Source organism: Rhea americana, unplaced genomic scaffold (genome assembly GCF_003343005.1).
Source record: "Rhea americana isolate MKP2758 unplaced genomic scaffold, rheAme1 scaffold_7, whole genome shotgun sequence".
Lineage (NCBI taxonomy): Eukaryota > Metazoa > Chordata > Aves > Rheiformes > Rheidae > Rhea > Rhea americana.
This window is the reverse complement of record NW_028186867.1, coordinates 9,526,658-9,552,041: the sequence shown is the minus strand read 5'-3', so window position 1 is coordinate 9,552,041 and position 25,384 is coordinate 9,526,658. Positions and strand designations below refer to the sequence as shown.

Genomic DNA, 25,384 nt, shown 5'->3' with positions numbered 1-25,384 from the left:
ATGATGGCTGTAGCAGCTGAGGATCTAAATTGATGGTAATACTGACTCCCTAAACATATGACACAGGTGTACTGCTCTCACAGTCATAGTGGCAGCACGTGAGCATATCTTAGTATCAAAAAGGCATAAAAACAGTAAATAAGAGCATTGTTAGCCAGGAATTTAGGTTCTTTTTGATAAGGACATCCTACTCCGAGCCAAAGACCAGCAGATGCAGCAGGCCTGTCCCAGGGAGACACTAGGGGGGAGTACTAGCTGTAAATGGGTAAAATGGCTTATGTGTCTCCGTTCTCTCCTGGAGTGGCTGCATTTGTGTAATCAGTAAAGCTTTTCTCATATGCATGAATCACTGCAATATTTGGGGAGAGATTTCATGCAGGCATAGAGCCAGGAGCAATATCTGAGCCCTGAAAACTCTGCTTCTGGAAAGGAACCTGCAACTTTTAGCCTGAAAACTCTGTAAGGCAGTTTTTATCCAGTTTAATTGCAAGCTGCCTTGTCTTACAGGGATCCATTTTTGGTGGATCTCACCAAAGCTAGTATCTCACTTATTCCATCTAGGGACTCCTCAACCTTTTGAAGAAAGGTATCTGGCACAGAGGTGCCATAATAATTTTCATTCACAATCAAATGGAAATGAGCCTAAATTTGCACTGAACTAGAAGAAAGTGTGTGTGTGTGTACTTATATTTTACATTCCTCTCATAGCAAGCCATAGACCTTGGCAGTCAGCAGACGTGACCTGAGAAATGCTACTTTTTGTGTTGCAGTGCACCAGATATGCTGTGGAAAGATGCAGATGATTTAACAGGCTTGAAAGATCCTCACCCACCTTGAGTGATGTAGTCATGGAGGAAAAACATACACACACACACCACCCATGGCAAGCTCCTGCTATGACCCCAAGATCTCTTAGACTGAAGAGTGAATTTAAGGTCCCACAAACTATCAAATCTACCTACTTGATATCTGATACTCTGTCCTTATGTGAGGTCCTGTTTTACAAGCAAGGGAMTGTTTATAACCAGATGGCAATATTTACACATTTCAAAGTGTCATTAGATTTCCTCACTGACACTAAAAGATACAGCAGTTCCAAACAGGGGAGTTATTTAGAATGGCAATCACTACACATTTTGTATCAAATACAGCTGATTAGCCTTGCAAAAAAATGACCTGTAATGTAATCCCAACAGAGTTCTTCTCAAGACCTAGGAGGCTGGTAGAGCAAGTAGATGTCTAAAACTGGAATTGTCATACCCAGCTGCTGACCCTTGCAGTGGAGATTTCCCCACCTGTGCTGAGTCGCTCCAGCTCCCTCTCCAGTCAGTGAAGAGAAACAAGTGCTTTCAAGGTGTGATACCTCTGCCCTGTTTCAGAGGTCTACATCAGGAGGCATGCCCCAGTAGTTCCTGTTTTCAGGACTATTTGAGAGGCCTATAGCAAAAAGTTCATACATTGATGCCTTCAGTGTGGATGCCTACAGTCAGTGAAATGAAAGGACACTCCTACTGCCTCATTTCCACAGTGAGAACAAAGTAGAAAAATGTCATAATGTTTTGAGCCAGTAACAAATGAGTCAAYAGGTTTGCTTCCCTCCGCTAAGATCTACACACGTAGACCAAAATTCTTCATTAACTAGAGGCTAAAAGGAGGACGTTGTGCCTCAGGTACAATTTTCTCTTCACAGAAAAGACTGAAAATCTTGTGAATCTCTTAGCTTATCTGTCCCTATTTAATTCTACCCCAGAACATAGTTTAGGTACATAYTGATGAGCCATTTTTAATCAAGGTAACATACATACAGGCTGAAAGTTTTTATTTAGATCTGTTTTCATCTCTTCCTTTTATTGCATTTTACAATTTGACATTACCAATTCTGTTTTTGGGAAGAGGCTAGTGTATAAATCCTAAAATAAAATCCCAAATGGACTAGAAAGTGGCATATGGTACAACCCATGGTTTAATAGTTGAGGCAATCTGCGTGGGAACCTGACGCTGTACTGTCAAGAAACAGCATGATGTAAGAAGGTTCTRGCCTTAAACAACTAATGGTAAACAAGGCAAAGACAGTCTGAAAACCTCTGACAAAGGAACTAAGAAGTGAAACAGCTAGTTTATACACAATTATGGTGACTACATATGAAAGAACTGAGCAGCCATCCAAAGTTAAAAATCCCTGGGATCCATCAAGTCGACACAGTGCAGCCGCACACCAATATACCAGGCGTAGTTTGTGAGGTGCATGCAGTMCAACCATTTCAGGCACAACCTCAGAAAGCAGTGCAGTTACCTGCTTTCAGCCTGTTTCAGATCGAGCTGAGGTACCTCTGCACTGCATTGCCCTGCCCTAGCTGGTCATGCCCTTTCCTGATCAGGAAGGGCTTGATTTAACCTGGCTGAAACAACAGTAAAAGATGCATAACAAGGCTTTCCACTCTGCCTGCCCTCCACCCCCCCATTAGCAAGCAGGACTGAGTTCTTCGGCAAAAACAGCCTGCTTTCTGTAGCACTCCAGCACAGAAGATCAGACTTCCCCAAGTCCTGCTCTACAGTGGACACACTGCACCAGCTCTTTGCCACCAAATAATTCCACAAAAATGAGACTTTTTCTTCTAAAGTTGAACAGTCTGATACAAGGTTATGACCTTCAAACACTACTTACTTCAAATGAAAGGTTGAGTTACTATTAATGCCAGACTGAGGAGTTACTTTGTAATATGGACCGTCATTTATTTATTGTTTTATCATGACACATAAAATGCTATGGCTGAAATATCAAAATATGGTGTCACTTATTAAATACCAGTATTATTAATGCGATGGTAAGATATTGTTAACATTTACAGAGAAGTGTAAAATATTTCCGAAGTCTTGCTTAATGGTTTGTTCCTGTGACAAAACACCCTGGCAAATAAATGATGGATGGAATACAGTGTCTATTTATTATCACGCTTTTTCCTCCTCGATTACTGAATGGTCTATATTGATATCAATAATTGTTGCTGAATCTAATCCTTATGGATATGGTAGATAGGTTGTTTGTTTTTACTGTATGTGTCAGAATAAAAGAGAAGCATCTGAAAAACAAACAGATGGCATTTCCTTACAAAATGAGATGAAAAAATAAAATAAATGGAACTTTCAAGTGTTTCTTTTTATATTTAAAGCTCTTATTTCAATATACTGTATTTACATATTCTTAAATAATCATTCTGTACCTTTGATTTTCTGTTTCATCTTTGGAAACAAATAGAGTAATCTCACTATAAATGTGTGCAAATAGAAAATATATAAATATCTTTGAGGCCCATGTCATAAAAAGGTGGTTTCAGAATTGTCACTTTTACAATTGTCAGTTGGGATCCCTTTCATTTTGTCCTGGAAATTGTTTGAGCTCTGTTCTTTCAAGCCTTTGAAGTCTACATGCAAAGAAGAACCAAGCACAGACATACTGTCTTGTGATTCATTTTGTAAACTACTAGATGACACCTGTAAAACTGCTCCAAAGCGACTGAATAGTGGAGTTGACGTGATCCACTTCAGCAAACTGAAGTCTGATTGATCTACTGCTGAGTTCCATGGGAATGCTGCTCCGACAGACAGTGACTCCACCTCTGAAGTGCTGTGGGTAACCTCATGAAATCCCACGGGCCTTCCTGGACTACTTGCTGCTGAGGAGAGTTTGTTTTCCCCGTACAACAGAGCACCCTGGGGAGAAGCAGCTACAGTCCGATCTGTTGTATGTTCTRCCCTTGCTGGCTCTGCGAAAGGTGATACATTTCTTTGATGAGATGCTGGCAAAGGGTTGTTTTGGTTATAAGCTGTGTAACAATCACTAGCATTTGARCCAAAGTTTGGTGAGAAGCTGTCTGCAAAGGGCTGTGTCTGAAGAATCATTTCCCTTCTGACATTCAACTTAGTCTGAAGCTGGGTACGAATCTCTGGGGATAGTTTACTCAACTGGCGTCCAAGCTGAAGCTGAGTTGGGAATAGTGTGCCCTGAAGGGTTCTGTACAGAAATCTGCAAGAGAAGAATGTGCACATGAAAAGAACTGAAAGAGAGGAAGTATCCAAGATATTATTAAGGAAAAATATCATGAAAAAAAGTACCATATAGGAAAATAAGAGAGTTTTGTGTGCTTTTCTTACATTTGACACAAGAAAGACTGCAGATAGAAAAGCTCTGAATGCTCTGGTAATATTTTAATAAATAGCAAGTAGTGTAATATATTTGCATCTTTAGCCATTGATCCACCTGTGATTACACATGGTCTTTCATCTTTCTGATGCAGACTCAGAGTTAGTGGGGATTAGTCTATAGGACAACGCTCCTACATCTGTAAGTAGGTATGTAAGTCCACAACAAACTATCAGAACATCTGTATGGTGCACTGTTATGGGAGGATGGAATGCATCTGAAAGCATCATAGAAAACTTCATAGGGTAGTACAATGAAACATGTTAGCTGACCACCTTCTCCAAAATCTCTGCATAGCCAGGAAATTTGCTGAACAATCTACCATTATCCCACTCCTGTGGTCTATGGCCAGGATATGTGATCTATTCCTGTGGTCAGAAGCACAGACAGAAAAGGTTACACAAGCTGGCTTTATAATCAATGACTGAAAAAACTTGCTTGGCTAGTCAGGGAAAAAGAAAGAGAGAGAGAAGAGCAAGAAACCTTTCCTGCTCTCCCAATCACATGCATGAACTGCTTTCATATATAACAAAGATACAAAAGAAGATACAATACCTGGGCAGCAGCGCAATGACTGGTGATATAATGCAAGTAAAATAAAACATAGGGTCTCCCATCAGCCTTTGCATAGTCCAGTAGGGGTTGGAAGGAGGATGGCATATTGGGCAGGAAGCATTGTAAACCAGAGCCACAAAGAAAAATAGAAGGATACTGAAGATGCAAGATGACCAGTGGAGAAAAGTCTGGAACAAACAAGAACCAAAGATTAATGATTCTTTATTTTCTGAGAAATTCGCTGTGATTATGAATTAATAGTTCTTAACTTCTGGAGACAAATCTATGCACATGAAAGTGTTTGAAGCCTCATTATTTCCAGAAATTCATATTATATGTAAAGAATTACAAAACTGTTTGCAGGTCACAGTTTAAAATCCTTTTCATGTTTGTTTAAAATGCTTGATAAGAATGGCATTCAGAGAAGAGTTATGATATGTCAGCAAGTTTCTGTATAGTCCGTGGATGTCTTACCCAAGTTTTGGTTTCAATAGCCAAATGTAATATGATGGTGAAAAGAGCTACTGTGGTGATGGGAGTTCCCCAGGAGAAAATATCCACCTCTGAATCATAGTAAGTCTGTAAAGAAGAAGTCAGAATTTAGTTAGTGCAAGTGATGTTACCAGTTCTCCTCAAAATGCTTGAAATTGTCTTAAACCAAACTTACGAAGTAAGGGATGAAGAAGCAAACCAGGCTTTGATACATAGCATCAATCATGTTCATCCAGAACATATGTGGTTGGTACTCCTATAGAACAAANGATGTTACCAGTTCTCCTCAAAATGCTTGAAATTGTCTTAAACCAAACTTACGAAGTAAGGGATGAAGAAGCAAACCAGGCTTTGATACATAGCAACAATCATGTTCATCCAGAACATATGTGGTTGGTACTCCAATAAAAAAAAAAAAAAAAAAAAAAAAAAGAAAAAAATTTAGAGCCCAATGAAGATGCTATTTGTTGGTATAAGTATTTTGGGGGATATTCCAATGGACATTTTTCAGGGCTTGTGCAAACAACTTTACTGCTTTGCCAATCAGTTAGGTACCCTCTGGGTTGAGGTATGAATTAAGTCCCTCTCTTTGGAGCAGAGAATCTTCTGCTGATTTCCACCCCTGCACCCCCAACAGAGGGTACTCAGACCAGCAAAAATTTACAAAGGTTCAACTTTATGCACTGCAGCTAAACCACTGATTCAGGAGGAGCTATCTGAGGTGTAAGCACATGAGTAAGTGCCTTCTACACCATATACAAACAAACACAGAGTATCTACTCACAAGAGAGGAAACAAAATGCTTGTTTCCAAATACTTGGAAAAGAAGATCCACAATGATCTTTAGTAATAATTTACACCAGAGTATGCTAATTTATACATATATATGCATATATATAGTGTGTGTGTGTGTGTATGTATGTGTGTGTGTATATATATATATATATATATATATATATGTAAGAAACAATACTAAACTAGCATTTTGGTTTAAAGGAATATACAATTTCAGGGAGATGCTCATACAAAAGACCTGGGTATAAGGGAAAATAATCTGTAAATGGTTAATTTTCAAAATACTTATTTTGTTAATTTTGGGATATAGGCTAGATCTCCAGCCACTGGGCTCATCACAACTCTTTCACTCCATGATGAATGTCATTTCAGCCTGAAAATGAGATATAAAGGAAGCTAAGAAAAAATTATGGTGCTCTTTGATCTAGTGAAATAACACATGGTTAAGCACAGGAACAGGTTGCCCAGAGAGGCAGTGGAATCTTCATTCTTGGAGATATTGAAAACCGGACTAGACAAGACCCTGAGCAAACTTGTTTAGCCTTGGAGCTAGACCTGTTTTGAGCAGGTAGTTGGACCAGATGGCCTCCAGGGGTCCCTTCCAAACTAAATTATTCTATAATTCTATATGCATTGAATCTAAAGCAGAATTATAGGGAWTTTAAAATGCCTTTTTAGGTAAGTACTCAGAGAAAATCTCACTAGATTTCAAACAAACTTAAATAAGCCCTAGGCTTGCCTCTGAGAAGTAATTCTGCTGTGAACCTGGGAGACTTTCCTTCAGCTTGCCAGCTGGAGAAAGGCAGATAAAACTTTCCAACAAGCTTAAGCTGTGACAAGATTTCTGTCACCTTAAGAGTGGGGAAGAAAGAAAGGCATGACTGTTATGCATCTTTAAAGTGTAACACACTGGAACAGATAAACAGATACAAAAAATGAAAAACAACAGCTGGGTGAAAAAGAAAGAATTTGGACTAAAGCGCTAAGAATAAGCCATACTAAAATTCTCTGCTTGTCTTTCCACAATGGTGTCTAGCAATACCATTAGATGTGTAGCATACCAAAGGCAGGTGTACATTTGCAGGCAAAAGACASTCAGAGTCTCCTCTCAGAAGGCACAATGTCAGACACTTTTAAGAAAGGCATTTACTTGGAAGTAATTATTGGATATGGACCATTTTGCCAAGCAGAAAATCTTCYCACTGTAAATTGTAGTTGCAATCATCAGAAATGGTTTGGCTTGAATCTCTTCTGCAATGACTCTCTTCAGTCTTTGTACAAGCTAAGCAGATGGGGACAAGGTATTTTCAACAAAAGCTTTCTGAATCTGCTGATGTGATCTGCTGATGACTAGTTGCCTCGGAGCCTAAGTATGTCAACCTCAGTGCTTACTCCTAAAGTCATCTTTCTCTTCTGCCTGTCTGCAAACAGCTAGGACCTGAATTTTCAAGTCAGTAAGTACCGTGAGGTTATTTTGTGAATATCTGCACTAGTCTACAAGGTATAATCTGCTTTACTTCTCCGGCTGGTTGTGAGCCTAGACCATGAGACAGATGTTCAGCTTTGAATGAAATCATCCAGCTCCTTTCCTTTATATATTTTAAAATATAGCTGTTTTTTTTTGGGGGGGGGGGGTTAAATATCCTTTTGACATCTAGATACTTAGATAAGAAGTATCAAGAAATAACAACAGTCACTTCTCAGTCATTTTTTTATTAGTCATCCATCCTTTGGAAGCAAGGTTGGTTTTCAGTTGAAACCGATGTTATTTAGGGAAAAAATTACAAAAAGCATTTTTACCTCCATATTCTGGCCACTTTTGTAGAGCTGAGGTACAGCAATTAACATGTCAGCTGGAACGTCCTTATCCAACACACCAGTAATCAGTTGTGGAAGAGAAGAGAATAATAAATTAAAGAAGATGAGATACCACTGATCAACCATCGATGAGCCAGAGAACCCGCAGTAGAACTGGTACCAGAAGAGAAGGGCCACAAACATCTGAAACAAAACCAGCAATGCTGTAAGCATGATTTGTCTCGAATTTAAGACAAAGAGGGATCATTACCCCATTGTGYTCTGAAATCATTCTGATTCCAGCTTCTGCAAGGACTCACATGAACTTCAAACACATAAGCAATCCTTTTGAAGATGCCCAGTCTTTAGCACACTGTTCTGGATGAAAATTCCACTTAGCTAAGCTGCAGTTTGGCACATCTCTACATCTTTGCRCCACTGGAACCTCAGATATCATGAGTAAGAGCTGGTTTCACAAGAAATTAACTTTCAATTCAAGTGGAACACTCAGATACAATTTAGCTCGCCACAAAAAGCTTTCCAAACCATTGCTGACAGCTAGGTATACGAGTACTGATCTCATAGCACTTATATTATTGTCATAAGAATAACCATTTCTATAATCTTCTGATGGCTTGAGATGTTTCAAGAGGTTCAGCTGATCTACAAGTAGTAAATGCAGAGCTTTTTCAAGACTGACTAATTAGACTACCTGCAGCAAGGGAGGTGAAACTATAAYGTCTAACAAAGTTATGCTTAACTATTCTGATTTCTGTGTTTTGAATTTCAGCAAATCAACAGTGCTCTAAAGATTCCTCAGTCTTCCTGTTCTCTTCACGTGAATGAAGAAATCAATTGCATACATAGGTGCAGAGGGATAGTTCATGTAATTTGGCTCGAATTACCCAAATAGGGATGAAATATGCAACTCATTTCTTGTACTATGACTAAAGCATCAAAACCCCAAAGTTTTGGGGGGTTCAAGAGAGGTGCTGATTTCACTTATGATGGGGCATTTGAGCCATAGAAAAAGATGGACACCTTCCTAGAGAAGGAAGTAAATGACCGAGACTTGGTCCTCCTAAAATTGTAATTTATACTATCCTTTGTAAAGTGATAAGCACTAAATGGAAATCTACTAGAAAAACCTGGGCAATAATCCCTCAGGGTTTTTCCCCATTTAACCATGAAGAGAAATTACATGGCCTCTCCCTTCATTTCCTCTTTGCTTTATATTCTATTCCCAAAAGCTCTTAATCAGCTGCAATATATTAACCCTTCATCATCTTCAGACAGACAAAGCAAAATATAAATATATTTTATCTGTACCCTAAAATGCCTGTGAAATTCACACGAGAGAAAAAAGCTATGGTCTGCTCAGTCAATGAAAWCTGCTAAGGGGCAAGGAAACACATCTTGTGAAGGAAAATTGCCACAGAATAAGAGGGTCAATCCTGTTGTATATACAACCAGACTGTATACATATATACATATATATATGTGTTGAGTCAATGTTTGTGTACTATGTTGAAGTAGTTTCTATATCAGTAGCAATGTATGTCCCACTGTTTTTGAATAAACTAACCTGTTAAATKGTAGCACTTTTTTTAAGGATCACCTCTGAAAGTGCTCCTGTGAATAAATGTATTTCAAGAAAAATGCCTTCCTTATCCTAGGCAGKATTCTTTGGCCAAAACAAGATTGACTTAACAGAGCTTACCATTTACACAGCAGTTGGATGGAAGATGGCAATTACATTTTGCAATTGAATAGATTTTGAAATTTATTTCCACACCCAAAATACAACAAAACTTCCTGAGTATTTTTTCAAAACAGAACTGGAGTACTATAGGGATTTAGACATTTTTTCTCATCAGAACTAACAAAAAGCCAGCTAATCTTGGGCCTCAGAAAATTTTCTGTTTAGAACTTTGCTAAAATTAACATGTCTTGGTGAAACAGTTTGGCTTTGACAAAAATGTGTATATTGATGAAAGTACAGTTAGTTGAAAACTTTCCATCCAGTTTAGCTCAGTTGGTTAGAACGTGGTGCTGCTAATGCCAAGGTCATGGGCCCAATCCCCATATGGGGCTATGCTGAGGGTTGGACTAGATGACCTCCAGAGGTCCCTTCCAACCTTACCATTCTATGATTCTATGGCTGAGTCAACCTCTAGAACGTGCCTCAGCAGTGCTGTCAGAGAAGGCTGTGCAAATAAATGACATTTCAGTAATCAAGCTTAAATCAGATTCTTCTCTCTGAAATTTTATTTTGAGTTAAACAAAGTGTTCAATTTGACTCCAAATATGTTTCCTCTTGTTTTCATGCATTACCCCTCTGAAAAACAATTGGAACAAATCAAATTTAATGAAACATGCTTGTTTTGACATAAACACTGAATGAGATTTTTTTWAAAAAAGGTTTTCTTTMTTTTCCAGATGAGACTATTTCCTGAATTTCGCCCCGAAGAATTTCTCAGTGAATAAAGCATTAGTCAAAAAAAGTCCAGCGCTCCCTTGCAGAGGTACTGTATAAAGGGAAAGCACCAGTACATGCTTGTGTAGGTAAAAGATTGTTTATATGAGCCCCCTTTGTATCAATCGCAKATATTTCCAGTTATGCTTTTTTAAAGTTTTATTTGTATTTTTATTATTTCCACCMAGCCAAACATCTTCTTGAGTAAGTCAAATGAGTTTCCAAATGGCTTTTGCAGTATTCTGGAGTTTAAACTTTGAGTTACATAGATTGTAGCGGAGAATGGAAAATGTCATCATATGAACAACTGGGAAAAAAAAAAAAAAGCTTGATGAAGTAGAAAACTTGCAGAACATATGAAGTGTAGCTATCTCAAAACTATGGACAATCATCCAGAACAACCTCCTTGCAAAAAGATCAGGTGCTCACAGCTTACATTTTTGAATATTCTTTCYGGAAGACAACCACTGTGTCAGACATATTCATGGCTATACACTGCATACTCCACTACACTTTTAGAGTCAGTAGCAAGAAGTGTTGCTCATAAAGCTCTGAAGTCTGTAAAAGCAGAGCCAAGACAAAGAGAGATTCTTCAGTTATATTCTAGCCTTAAGGCAGCAATTTCTGMAAATGTCTTACTAAAAATGGCTTAAGAAATAATGCTTGTAATCAAGGGGAGTTATACCACAGGAAATGGAAGATTTTACAACAATGTAAATGTATAAACATCTCTGGCTGTCAATTGCTGGAATGCCTTATGTGTAGTATTTTAATTTTTTTTATTTTAAAGTAAGATGGCTCTGAATATATTTCTTGGAAGTTGATGAGATTTGATACTGTTAAGCCAAAGGGTATCTTAGAAACATACAGAATTGGGTGTAGGAGTACAGATGTTTAGAATGATTCAGGATCAAGCCTTAAAACTCAGGCCTTCTAACACCAGCATGTACTTCACTGCTGCTCTCCACTCACAGCAGTATTTAAATCTGCTTGCTATTCTAGACTCAGGGACAAATTCAGACTTTGCAAGCCCCTACATACTTTTGTGCCTGGAAGGGAGCTTGCATACAGTTTCTGATCATACCACAGAAGGTACTTTATCAYGCTTGTGTCAACACAAAGCTGGTCTATTTATTTTTTAGCTCCTGTAAGTATTCCTTGCAGTTCATAATTTTTTGAACAAATCATAGTCTTTTTCTGAAAAAATAACTATCTTCAGATTCAGATCAGGTAGAGATTACTCAAGACAAAAGGAATTTACATGAAAAARTTAATATGGACTGAAAAAAATGAGGATTAGATGGAATCTGGAAAGTAACTTTTACAAAAGTGAGAACTACTTGTTTTCTTGCAAGACCGACACAGAGAATGAAATCCACTCTCCCATTTGATGGTTCACACATTACCCTCTGGAGCAGATAGAGGTCTGAGAGTTCTGGCTCTGCTCTTTTTCCTGCTTCTCCATATCCCTTGCTCCCAAGGTGATTTGTAAGTGTTGAAAGTGTGCAGGTCTCTGTACTTGCCAGTGACTCCTACACAGTTGATGGAATTCTTGGTTGTTGTGTTAGGCAGTTTTCAATCATCTCTGTACTATATGAGTAATGCAAAGGGACTTTGCTGGGCCAATAAGTTGAACTTCTACTGGCCCAGTGCCCAGTACTGCAGTAATTCCTGTTTCATATACCAAAGAGGAAATGCAGACTCTTAGTCTGCTCTCTACCACAGTGTGCTTCCCTTACATTTGGTTAGTTAGAAGTAAGATAAATCTACAAAACTTTTCCAAATCTCTGCATCTGAGACACACAGAGGATTCAAAGTATCTCAAGTCACCGGGGAAAATGCACAGTGATTCATAACCGATTACAAGACAGGGTCAGGAAGAGAAAACACACCCAACTGCTATTTTGGACCAATGCTGGATAGCCTTGGCATTAAAGACTCCTGTGTCTAGCCAGCTAAATTTCTGCAACACTGCTCTATAAAGAAACTTTTCTTAAGCARTGCTTGTTATTTCTGTTACCTAATTTGCACATTCAGCAGCACACTGTAGCTGTTATGGAGTGGGGTCTGTATTTCTGCAAATGGCAGCCAGCTGTCTTTCAACTCTGCAAATTTCTTCGCAGCTTATTTATAAACCATTTGAAGGCTGACCTAATGCTCACTTAGCACAAAATAAACCCTAGAAACATGTGGCGCCACAAAGCTGCCAAGTCAAACACTTACTGCATTTTTGTAGAAGAAATACAGCACCATGTTGGCAAGTCGGGAATAACACCAGTGTCCATGAACAAGCAAGAGTTTCTCCAAATGCCGGAACCTTGGGATCGCGAAGTCACTTGCCATCACCGCCTTCAATGAAAGAAGAGTTGGAATCAATACTGCAAAGTGCTCCTTTCAATATTGGCAATAAGTCTTCCTCTCAACTCCATATAAATGTCAAGTCAATGAGAATTGTGATGAAGAGGAGTCAAATCTATCATCGTGCACCTGAAATGCACCTTCTGCTTTGCAATACCCATAAGCTGCTCTACAGAACATGTGAGAAGAACAYGTGAGAAGACCCAGTCCTTGCCCARAAGAGATCTCAGTCTGCATCCTGGATGATGACAAAGTGCAGAAAAGTGAGAGGTGGGAGAATGGCAGGGTTACATACAGCTGCATAAACATGAACGCTCAAGGTATATGTAAACATCTGGGTGGCTGGCTAAAATCCTTCTCTGTAAAACTACAAGGTTACTCTCAGGGAAACTGAATTTCCAAAGGAAAATGGAGTGAGAACAACAAGATTAAGTGGTTGCATCTTAACTGCTGGACTTTAAAAGGTAAAACAATASAAGTATTAGTTTTCATTAATATTCAAAATCCTAGTTTACAAAGTTTATTTGATCTTCCTATCAGTCTCTTATTTTGAGGGATTTTTAAAATTATATGCTGTCTAAAAATGTCCATGAAAAATCATGCCAGAGGAGACTCCTCTGGGACTGTGCAGCCTGCCAAATAACTTTGACAAAATGAATCACAATTTCTCTCTACTTCTGACTAACTAAAATTCAAGGCACTGTACAACTAGACGAAAACTGCTTGTAAATGATGAYGCATCACAGTTGTTTCATGAGCCTCCATATGACTAGGATTATATTAAGATTTCATGTTATATTGTTTTATATTTCATTTCTGATTTCAGTATTATCTTTCTTCTCATAGCTCAGCAAAACATCACAAAAGGTGAATTATCTCCAAAGGACCAATGTCTTCCTCCTACTCTACAGTGTATTTTGGCTGTATTTTTGAACAAGTGACATCGTTCCTTTTCATTCTTTCTAAATCATTTTCTTAGTAAATCACAAAAATGTTTCAATTTTTCCAAAATAAGTGTTTTCAGAAMCTACTAAAGTAAACTGTAAAACAGTATGCAAGAGAAGTTGAACTAATCCAATATAATTTAAGCAAAAGATGTATATAAACACAATGGGACACTTTATTATGTTGACCCATCTTGGGATTTCTCAAGTACTGGGATACAATTGTTAGAATCTTACTGTATAGAACAGTCTGTTTTGCCTTGCAGACATACAGTTATCTTGCAGTTTGATGAGAGATCTGCTACATCTGGTTCCTCCTCCTCTACCGAATCTCATTCTATTTCAGTGTTAAGACAAAACTGTTAGCGTCCTTTCATTTTTGTGTTTCTATCACATTACTTCACAACACACTGTGAAAAGTATCTGTTTTTTTAATTCCATTTTGATTAGAGTGAGAAAAATGGAAAGATAACTCTAACTGGATCAAGTTATTATCCAATTACATCTGCAAGTTTATTTCATCTCAAAATGTGCTCTTGATTTTCACATTTTAATTTTCCTCCAGCTTTTTCACAGGAAAAAGTGATTCATCCTCCCCATGCTTTTCCCTCCATAGAACGTGGAAGRAAAGTAAGACAGACAGTATTGCTGTCTTAGTCACCTAAATGCTCAATGCCTTTTGAGTACCTGCACATRTAAGATTATGACAGTTGTTCATAGTAAAAATGCCTGCATGATTCCTTMGGACCTTGGAGTAAAGGAAAGCTCATCTTCCCCAGTATCTAGCCTCCAACAATGGTCTAGAGAGGATGCCTTGGGAAGAGTACATGGATATGGARAACACCTACTGAGTTTCACCAGAGTGCTGTCCTAGTTTCTGGCAATCTGCATCTCAAAAGATTCACATAGGTGGTATCGAAGTTCATGGCTTGGTTAGGTTTTTATTCCATGTATTTATATTTTTAACCCAGTTAAATTATAGCATTCACAAAGCTCCATGGAGTAAAGTTCTWCAGCCAACTTGTGCACATAGTAAGGAAGGTCTCTCTTTGCTTTTGAACTAAAAATCCACCCAGAATTGCAAAAAATGCAGTGTGGGTCAGAGAATCACCCCCTGGTAACTAAGTCAAGAAGCATGCTCATCTACTTATCTCCAGACCTATGGAGGAAAAGAAGGTGATCAGGAGTAGCCAGCATGGATTCACCAAGGGTTAGGTGGGCACCAAGGGCAATCATGCTTAACTAATCTGATAGCCTTCTCTGATGGAATGACTGGCTGGGTAGATGAGGGCAGAGCAGTGGACGTTGTGTACYTTGACTTCMKCAAGGSTTTTGACACTGTCTCYCATAACATCCTCCTAGAGAAGCTCAGGAAGTGTGGGTTAGACGAGTGGAGAGTGAGGTGGATTGAGAACTGGCTGAAAGGCAGAGCTCAGAGGGTCGTCATCAGTGGCGTGGAGTCTAGTTGGAGGCCTGTGGCTAGTGGCGTCCCCCAGGGCTCAGTACTGGGTCCCATCCTGTTCAACYTYTTYATCAACGACCTGGATGAGGGGACAGAGTGCCTCCTCAGCAAGTTTGCTGATGATACCAAGCTGGGAGGAGTGGCTGATGCGTCATAGGGCTGTGCTGCCATTCAGAGACCTGGACAGGCTGGAGAGTTGAGTGGAGAGGAACCTTCAGAGGTTCAACAAGGGCAAGTACAGAGTCCTGCACCTARGGRAAAAAAACCCTAGSTACCAGTACAAGGTGGCGGCTGACCTGCTGGAGAGAAGCTCTGCGGAGAAGGACCTGGGAGTGATGGTGGACAACAAGTTGACCATGAGCCAGCAATGTGCCCTTGTGGCCAAGAAACCCAATGGTCTCCTGGGGTGCATTAGGAAGACTGTTGCCAGCAGGTGGAGGGAGGTGATCCTGCCCCTCTACTCAGCTCTGGTGAGGCCTCATCTCRAGTCCTGTGTCCAGTTCTCAGCTTCCCAGTACAAGAGAGACATGKAGCTACTGGAGAGAGTCCAGTGTAGGGCTACAAAGATGATCAGAGGGCTGGAACATCTGCCCTGTGAGGAACGGCTGCGAGAGCTGGAGCTCTTCAGCTAGGGGAAGAGAAGACTGAGGGGGGATCTTATCAATGTGTATATGTACCTGAAGGGAGGGTGGCAGGGGAACGGGGCCAAACTCTTTTCACTTGTCCTGTATGACAGGACAAGAGGCAATGGKCAGAAATTGAAGCACAGGAAGTTCCSCCTGACCGTGAGGGGGAATTTCTTCMCTGTGRGAGTGACGGAGCACTGGAGCAGGTTGCCCAGAGAGGTTGTGGAGTCTCCTTCTCTGGAGATATTCAAGGCCTGCCTGGATGCAATCCTGTCTAACATACTCTAGGTGACCCTGCAGAGCAGGGAGGTTGGACTAGATGATCTCCAGAGGTCCYTTCCAACCTTACYSAKTCTCTGATTCTATGATTCTACTCAGGTCCTCAGGATGGAAACACTTCTCATCTTCTCCAAAAAGCTTTTTGTCATACTCATACTCAACTACTCTATTTTCTCATGCAAACTATCTGCACCCACCCCAGTTACAAGGTTAAGTTGTGGAAATTAGTTATCACCCTCATTCTTTGCAGCTTATTGCCTCTTACACTGCTGGCACGGCAACTAAACTGAACTAGCAGTGGAAGAGACAGAGATGGCATTCAGATCACTGGATAGTTTTGGCATAAACTCTATATACACACATCCTCCCTTTTTAGGATGGGAGAAGTTCCTCTTACASAGTGGTAAATGCAGTAATCACAGGCTGGATATGTCCAGAAGACTGTGGGGCAAGTCCCTCTAWCTTGCTGTTCCCTGTGGAAGGAAATCCTGAGAAAAACAAAACTTGGAAGAGTGCTGTAGGGAGCACTAGTTCTGCAAAGGCCTGCAATTTTCTCTTTCTTCACTGTTCTGCTGTCAGAATAAGCTGTTTAAGTGAGATGTGTGGGTGTCTGGGCTAAGGGACATCACCACACCATGGAGAATAGCTGCTGCAGTTGGATGGGCTGGTGTAGCTATTCCACAGGAGGATAACTGAGCAGTGCAGGAGACAGGAATAATAAAATCAGAATAAGRTACATCTTCATTTCTTGTATAATACCTTTTTTCCTCTTGAGAACCAGTATTTAATAAACGATTTCTTAGAACATACTGCTTAGAGAGATCTCACAAGTTGAATTTTCTGAGGAGGAAGTACCCTGATTATGCTCACCACTGACCTAAAATGCAGGCTCAAACTCAAGCTGAAGGTATCCTTATGAAGCGCAACYGGCCCTCCTCAGCACAGCTTCTGCTGGCTATCCAAAGATACCCAAGCTAACTTATGGGAAGTGCCTATCCCATTCTTTGCAAGAAAATGTGTTTCAATAACAAACAAAATTACCTGCATGCCCTCTTGACCAGAGATCCCCACGCCAACATCTGCCACTTGGATCATACTGACATCATTAGCACCATCACCTAGAGATGACAAGATACAGTTTTGTTTGCCATTAGTATATCAGAAACAGTTAGTGGCAGCAAAGGAAAACTAGTGTTGGGTGCATACAGGAAGAGAGAGGTGGGGTTGGAAAGGATCTATGTTTGGAATATAACATTCAAACCTTGGCAAAGCTGCCAAGACATTCTGATCTTTGTAGTTTTTTTTTTTCTTTTTTTTTTTAATCATGGCAAGCAAAACTAAGCCAAACACTTCTATTTTAAATAAGTTCTAAAATATAAGTGTCAGGTAATTGTCTACTTGCAATCAGGTATGATTAAGTGAAACGTGCAAGAAGACCTAAAGCTAGTGGGGATGCCTACASAGCAAAAAAATAAAATAAAACAAAAAGCAGATAAATTCTTGACTTTGGCTGGCTAGTCTGAGCTCCTTGGTATATCACTACAGGTAGATTTAACAGCAGTGCTTTCATAGTCACCACCCCTTGCTCTACTTCCCATCATGATATCACAAGTGATAGGTACCTTAGAAAAGATACCRGAATGGGACATGTACCTACTGCTTAATCTCTGAGCTTTACATCCAGTGTACTAGTGGAAACTGAAACTGTATTAGTTGATGAAAACACCCTGGATTTTAAACTGCAGTGGCTGAGATGTGCATTCACATCTCACTCCACTTCCCCTGCTGTTGGCACATATAAGAGTGGTATCCACTTACTTGACAAAGCTGATCAATTTGTGACTRAGACAGCCTCAAGTTCGCTCACGTTGGTTAAAAGTGAGATGGGACAGCTCAAATTTTAAGTAAAAGCAGGAACTTGAGTTCAACCCACAGGCTCAAGGTGCTCAGAAAGAATGAAAACACAAGCTGCCCAATCTCCACTGGTGTTTTTAAGCATGCTGGATAATTCAGGTTAGCCAGACAGTCTTTTTTGGCAGCACAGGCAAATGATTATTTCATGGTCAGTCAAAGATACAAATTCAACATGAGAAAGGCAGATCTGAGTGAGATTTAATGTCGTGAGCATGAGGATTACTATAATAAACACACATTTGATGATGTGTCACAGCCTTTTGTCACTCACAGCATGTACTTAGAGATTCTGAAGGACAGATCCAACCCATGTGTCATTGTGTCTTCATTGCTATCATTAACCAAGATAGGTAGATGAAAGCTAGGGTGGTTGTGACAATATATACTATAGAGATATCTTCTAATAAACACAAGCCTAAATCTGAGAGAGGAGAAGAGTTGGCTGACTTTTCTTATGTAAAAATCCTGGAGACATGGAAGATGCTGCCAGATTTAAACCAGAGTGAGTTACAAAATCTCTCCTTTGTTAATCAAATAAGAGCTGGGAAGAAGTGTATTAGTTGGCAGGATGACATTCACAAATCCATTGTCCATACAGATAAGGCCAACTCATGTCCTGTGCTGTATGGGTTCTTGTGGTGAAAATGCAGGACCTTGAGTTTAATCATGACTGGCTGAAATGACACTGAATACAGTTTGGCCTGAGTAATACACTGATTGCAAGATGATGTTCTACACAGTATCATCTAACTCAGTTCTTCACAGCAGTGTCTGAACATGCTGAAATCACATAGTATAGCTTGGCCCCCAGTACCTACCTTCTGTAGGAAGGAAGCCCAAATACTACTTCAGAGTTCCATATCTGGTTTGAATAGAAATGCTAGAGYCATCAGAAAAATTTTCAAACAAAATCAGATGCTATTTGTGTTGTGAGGCAGCTAGAAGGATCCCTTTGCAAGCCAAAAGAAAAAAAAATCCCAAGAAAGTATACATCAAGGAAGGCTAGTTTAAACTGAGATATTTACCTATTGCCAAGGTCATTGCTTTGAGTTTGTCTCTGACTAGTTTCACTACCATGCTCTTTTGGAGTGGAGTGGAGCGACAACACAGTACTGAACGGCATCGCTTGGCTAGAGCAAGAAATTTATCCTCTAGTGTAGGTTCCAGGGCATAAGCTAGAGTCCTTCCATCAATCACTAGGCCCAAGCTGGAAAGCACAGGGGAAGATGACGGATAGAGAGGGGTGAACCCAACAGTCATGTTTCCAGTAGCTTTGTCTATTGTGTTGTTTGAAAATTTAGACTCTACACATTGTAGACACTGTTCCAGCAAGATAGCACATGTCTCCTGGAAAACAAAAAATTCAAAATAAATATGCTTGAGGGGAAGGAACATACRTTTGAACATTTGTGTTTGCTGTACATTTAAGTATAAGCAATACTGGGAATGTGGTATATGTGCTCCACTATGAAAGTTTTAATTTCTAATACTCTYTTCTTCTTCTCTATTCCCTCTTAACACACTTAAATCTTGTAGCAGAAGATACAACAGCAAGGGGTACATGAAAGACTTAAAATCTAATTCCTCTTAAACATGCATGCTAAACTCCTTTCTTTTAGCTCCTTCTCAGAATAACAGTGCTAGCGAATGATATAATCAGTATCAGTACCAAGTTAAGTATGGTGATGAGCACCCTSTAAATGCCTACAACTCAAATCAAATACTTATGCATTGTTAAAGGCCAATTAAAGGTTATTTAAGCTGAATTTAAAGTCTTTTTCCTAGCCATACTTAACTAAAAGATACTATTGCTAATATCTGAACATTTAATATAAAATACTATTGGTTGTCTTACAGCAAAACATGACAGAAAAAAAAAGAACATGGAAAATCAATTTACCAGTTCAGTTGATATACCCAAGAAGGGAAAATACTCKTATCTTTTCTTTCTTTTACAAAGGAATTGGAGCTTGATGCTGTTGGCCTACCTCTCCTCTGCTGATCTGAAGTCCAATTTTATCACCCCATTAAAGGACTACAGCACTATCAGTCTGGTTCCTTGCATGTTTGACCATATCAGTAAAGTCTGTGTGACTGTCTGCTTGCAACCAGTTGAGCACAGGAAAGATCAGAAATTCAGAAGAGTTAGAAGAGGTCTGTTAGGAAGCAAGGMTTTACTGTAGATGTGGTTTTCAGACTCTCAGTGCTAGCACTGAAATTTAAGTATTGCTTCTATCTCCAGAGAAAAAGCCATCTGAGAAAACATGAATGACTGAGTTATCTAAATACTACAATTCAGTGACTTAAAATAAAGCATAAATTCTCAATAGGTAGTCAATTGTTTTCTTCCTCAACACATGTTTAATAACAGGTTGCTACTGGAGACCCAGTGGTTCCAGTAAGTGAAACTAGGGAAGTTTTTGAGAATGCATACCCAAGAAAGGCATTTATGCTGTTATGGCATATTTTCATTCACGGTGGAGCCCACTACCCAAACATATCTTCAATAGATTTATGATGCATGACACTATGATCTAACAGTGTTAATTCATTGAAAAGTATTCAAAGACATGTCCTACCTGAAAATTACGGATGAAGCAGGAAAAAAGAAAAAAAGAGGGAAAGGAAAAAAAGCCATCAAACTTTTAATTGTACAAGTTGAAAATAAAGCAAAGCTAGTTTACAAGTAGACTTAATTATAGTATTGGAACTCCTTACTGGTGATTCAGCATTCAAAGTGATGATTTCCTCATCATGATCTAGTAGCTTGCAGGCATAAGCAATATTAACAGCTGTTTCTTGCTTATCTCCAGTAAGAACCCAAATCTGTAACCCAGCTTTGCGTAAGTTTGCAATGGTTTCTGGAACACCATCCTGTAAACGGTCTTCAATGCCAGTTGCACCTAAACACAGAAGAAGAAAATTAGTCCACATTATATGAATGGGGCTTTGCCTCAAACTGAAAGACAGAACTCCAGAAGGTAAAGTTTTCAATCAACAGCAGTCACCTTTACTGGTAAACAGCTAAACTAATAATGAATGCAAGATATGGGCAGGTTTTTGGAGTATCCAGACAGAGGAGTAGAAAGTAGCTGGGGTAAACATTTGCATCAACAGTCAGCAACACATCCAGAATTCAAAGCCTCAAAAGCAATATGATGCCATTTCTAGTCTCAGAGCTTCACAAGGCTGGTGTACTGTGGCAAGTGCATCTCTGCTTTTCAGGCTTTCAATGTATCTTGCTACTAGTATGTTTATAACAGACTGAGTATCTTTCCTATGTTTTCATACATCAATTGAAGGAGACAAGATTTTCAAATACTATAGCAAAAGCAGTTCAGGACCAAGTTCAGTGTCACCACAGATACATCAGTAGTCCCCTGAGTTTCAGAGAAGGTTAATGTGAGTAAATGTAAGTCCTCCCTATTAGGTAACTTGGATATGAAAGGCCTGCAAATTACCTGGAGCAACAGGAAAAGCAAAGTAAAATTCTCTTAGCTACTTATTATTCCTATAGTCGTTCTTTGAAGAAAAACATTTTAGCAATAGTCTGAGCACCAGTCATGCAGGTGAAAGCATATTCTTACTGAAATGCCATGGAAGCTCTTATCCAAATAGTGTCTAAGGAAAAAGATGTTCCTTTTCCAGGCATACTTTTTTTATTCCAACAGGCTAATCATAAGTGATCACTTGAAGACACAAATCACAGTCTGAGGATTTTGGGTGTGATTCATGTAATCCTAAAGCAGGTATCTAAGACATATCAAATGAACTGCCTTTTTTCCCCCCACCTCTCTCTCTCCACTGGTTATACAGAGAGCCTTAGATATTTGCATTGGATGCATCAGAAGCTGGATGAAGTGGATCTCCTCTCCCAAAGACTGAAAAGTTGGAAATTAGTGAAGGTTTTATCTTTACCAGTACGTGTTTTAACTGTCCCAGTTACCTCTGCTTTTGGTAATAGTGGATATATACACATTTTAGAACATCAGTGCTTTCAATATTTCAGTGAAGCAAAGAAACAGTATGACTTAGTCCCTGGAATACATTTTACATATACAGAATCAAAGTACATCACTGTGAAGTACTGCAGTCCCTTTCCACAGAACCCACAGGCCCTGAGTGCCTGTGCTGAACCTGATGTATATGAGAGTTGATGCCTCTCACAAATGCTGTTTATGAGCTTTGCTTTACCAGTGTCTCTGGTGCCCCTGGAGTCATGGGCCTGTGACATGTTAAAGTGGCACTAAAGCTAATGAAATTCTGTAGACAGGCAAAACCAAGTCCTTCTTCCTGTACTTGGATCAGCAGTTCCCATTTTTGCTATTGTGTCAGATTCATCTCTGGTATTACTCCACTGATTTCACTAGTGATAAAATGATTGCATGAGCAAAGCAAATAGGCTATGTCTGTTATGTTAATTATAATCCCATTCCTTTGTGCTGCTGCACAAGACAGCCATGACAAAGTCCAGAAGAAGTCAATTCCTGTACTGTCAGAAACCATTTAAAGAAAAGAATAGAGTTTGTAGCCAAGCTTTTGGAATTCTTCAACACATTTTAATTTCATGTCCAGCTCTCATTTCTTTACCTAGCAGATGCAGATTCTTCTCTACACGCAGCGCTGACTGAAACAGAAGTTCTTCACGATTTTCAATAGAGGATTCTGCTTCTAAATGACTTTGTAACCAACAGGCATACTCTTCCTTGCTGAGAACCTATTTAAAAGAGGATGTGAAGACACAGCCAAAATGATGTAGAGGCATTCATACTTTATTGAACAAAATGAAAAAAGTTATAAATTAAGTACAAGATATTAATAAATGCCTTCAGTAATCTTTGTCAAGGCTCTCCATAAAAGCAAACTAAGAGAATGCATTTACTTACTCTTTTTGCAATACACAGGGTCCGCAGCCCATCTATAGCATACAGATTAAGATAATTCTGGGTTTTGCTTTGGATTTTTTTTTGATGTTTGCCCTGAGGGTCATCTAGATAAGAATAAAAGAAGAAATTAGTGATTGAAAAATAGCAGCAGCTGAACGGCCTCAGAGAATAAGATTGTGCCTATGGTACACTCTGTACTGGTGCTTTAAAACTGATACTTTTAAAGAGCTACTGATGTCTCCTGGGAAACTTTTAAGTAAAACATTCTGTTTAGAAAAAAAACCTTTTCTACTGTCTTTTCTTTCTTCTTTATTCAGAAGTCACCATGGACATGTGTTAAAAAAATCTTTCATTCTTATGTTTGCCCTGAGTACTTTGGGAAATCCTGATTAATTTCCACAGCAAACAATCACGAGAGAAAGAGAAGTACGTTTTCAAATGGAGTATTAGCAAACATTTCTGCACATACGATTATGTGTAGAAAAATGACACTTATTATACAAAAGCACGTAGGTTTCCACCAAGGTTAAGACCTTTCTAAAAAGAACCAGAGATGTGCTCCGTTTTGTATATCTAAGTATAGGAAGGTACTACTGTTACTAAAATCCTTGTTTTCTTTTACTCATTTTCCTATGGGACTGAGTCAATAAAAGAAGATCTGGGTCTGACTTTGATTTCATTTATAACAGAATTTACACTCACGCAGACCTGACAACTAGCTTCTACCTTGAATGCAATAGCACAACTTCTACTTAACTTTACTCCTCATTTAAAGCCATGTGTAAGAATTCAAAATCAGGACTGAGCTTCTGTTTCTTTTCCCTCTTTAGCTGGGATTAGTTCAATGTGCTCACACCATAAGCGAGAAAGATTAATGCACATGATGGTAACACATTTTGTTCCATCTCATTACCTGAGTTCTCTGAAAGTTTAAAGAAGGTGATATGTATCTTTTTTATCATCTAGGATCAAGATAGATTCAGGTACAATATACTGTTGTAGCAATCTTCAGCAATATGAATTGCAATGTTAGCATTAAAGGAAACTTACAGGTTTTTAAATTGAAACTGTTGAGTGAGAATGACTGGTACCTTCAGGCAACTTTCCCAATCCCCTGATGTCATCCAAATAATTTTTTAGAAAGTCTGCATGTTTTAGGGAGTTTGTAGAATTACTTCAGGATTATAATTTTGTAATTAGAACCGTTCCTTAAGACAGTATTAGTGTTACTGGTACTTGCACAATAACCATTCACAGAGTTAGGTGGATGCCACTCATCACCAGAGGTCTGAACACTTAACGGCCTAATATGGGTGATCTGAGCTGACCACCAAATTTGTCCACCTCTCTCAACTGACTGTACTAGGAACCTTTGGTCACTATGCCCCTATCTGATGCAGTTAACTCAGGTATCTAAATTAGATGATAGGAATATCTTCTTGTTTTCAATTCCCATGTTTCCAGTGTGTATTCATATTCATTTTCAGCTTGCTATGAGGGACAATGTACACACATGACTATCTGTCTCTCTATCTATAAACATAGACACATTCAGCACTCTCATACTTATACAGAGGCACAGTGCCTATGTGGGCCTTTAGAGGCTCCAATACAAGCTTTTAGAAATACTGATACTGTTGGAAGGTAGGAGCTGGTAATTTGGAATCCCAATAGTCTAGTTATCTCAACCATCTAACAGCACATTTTACTCATTATATAGCTCTTTTCCCACTGTTAAAGACAGTCTTATTCCCTCTAGGTCTGTAAAGCCTAGTGTACACACTTAGCTGTTCCTAAAGAACTACATAAAGATTGCTGAAGGTATTTCATGTGTTCCTTCATTTCAGTTCCATCTCTAATTAAGGTCCTGTGCTGAAGACTGCAGAAAAACTCTAGTGGGCTTGTCTATCTATCAATCCTATCTGTGCTATCAGTATAGATTTTACTATGAGGACAATACAGATATACTATTTTGGAAGAACATCCCTGTGAATAATTATTTGCAATTAGAGAGCCATTTCTTACACTGTGGCTTGTTCTCCTACACACACACCCCACCAGATTCCTTCAGAAATTATTATAACAGCTTGCCATCAGATTCAGCTGCAATATGCAGTGGAAATATGCATATTCTAAACTGGTAACCTCATACAGTTACATATAGCTTCTTTTCTATTTGTGCATAATAGTCTTTTTTGGCATATGTGACTTGGCTGTGTAATATCAGAAATGTTTTTCTGGGAGAAGTACTGCAGCAAACCTATTCTTAGAGACTTGTATTAGTGAGTCAGCTTTTTAAAACTTTAAAAGAATAAAGTAGACAAGCACTGTTCCTAATTTATTGTGATAAGTTACTGTTCTAGAGAGAAATGACATATTTCTTGCATATCCCATAAGAAATTATCTTAAGGGAGTGGTCATTCCAATCATTCATAGATTCCAATTAGTGCAAACTTGAATGGCTGCTTAAAAATCTCCAAAACTTTTCTATCACTTTACCATTAAGTGATACCATTAACTAGATCTATCTGAATACTATGGGCACTAATGCAGTGCTTATGATGTCAAATGTTATTCTGCCTTCGATGTACGAAGGCAG

At 39.0% G+C, this 25,384-nt stretch overlaps 1 protein-coding gene across 2 annotated transcripts in view; it reads right to left on the bottom strand.

Moving 5' to 3' along the window:
- Positions 1 to 2,574: 2,574 nt before the first annotated feature.
- Positions 2,575 to 25,384, bottom strand: part of ATP10A (ATPase phospholipid transporting 10A (putative)) — a 116,796-nt gene continuing 93,986 nt past the window's right edge. The window contains exons 11-21 of one of the 2 annotated variants that reach the window (XM_085321522.1): positions 22,786 to 22,889; positions 22,490 to 22,616; positions 20,618 to 20,802; positions 18,925 to 19,246; positions 17,027 to 17,103; positions 12,540 to 12,665; positions 7,844 to 8,044; positions 5,424 to 5,504; positions 5,231 to 5,335; positions 4,757 to 4,944; positions 2,575 to 4,024 (exon numbers count right to left, since the gene is read on the bottom strand). In XM_085321522.1, the coding sequence (XP_085177648.1) occupies positions 3,316 to 4,024; positions 4,757 to 4,944; positions 5,231 to 5,335; positions 5,424 to 5,504; positions 7,844 to 8,044; positions 12,540 to 12,665; positions 17,027 to 17,103; positions 18,925 to 19,246; positions 20,618 to 20,802; positions 22,490 to 22,616; positions 22,786 to 22,889 (2,225 nt within the window). In that variant the 3' untranslated portion in view covers positions 2,575 to 3,315. The remainder of the gene's footprint in view (positions 4,025 to 4,756; positions 4,945 to 5,230; positions 5,336 to 5,423; positions 5,505 to 7,843; positions 8,045 to 12,539; positions 12,666 to 17,026; positions 17,104 to 18,924; positions 19,247 to 20,617; positions 20,803 to 22,489; positions 22,617 to 22,785; positions 22,890 to 25,384) is intronic. The other variant, XM_085321524.1, reaches the window with a different exon arrangement.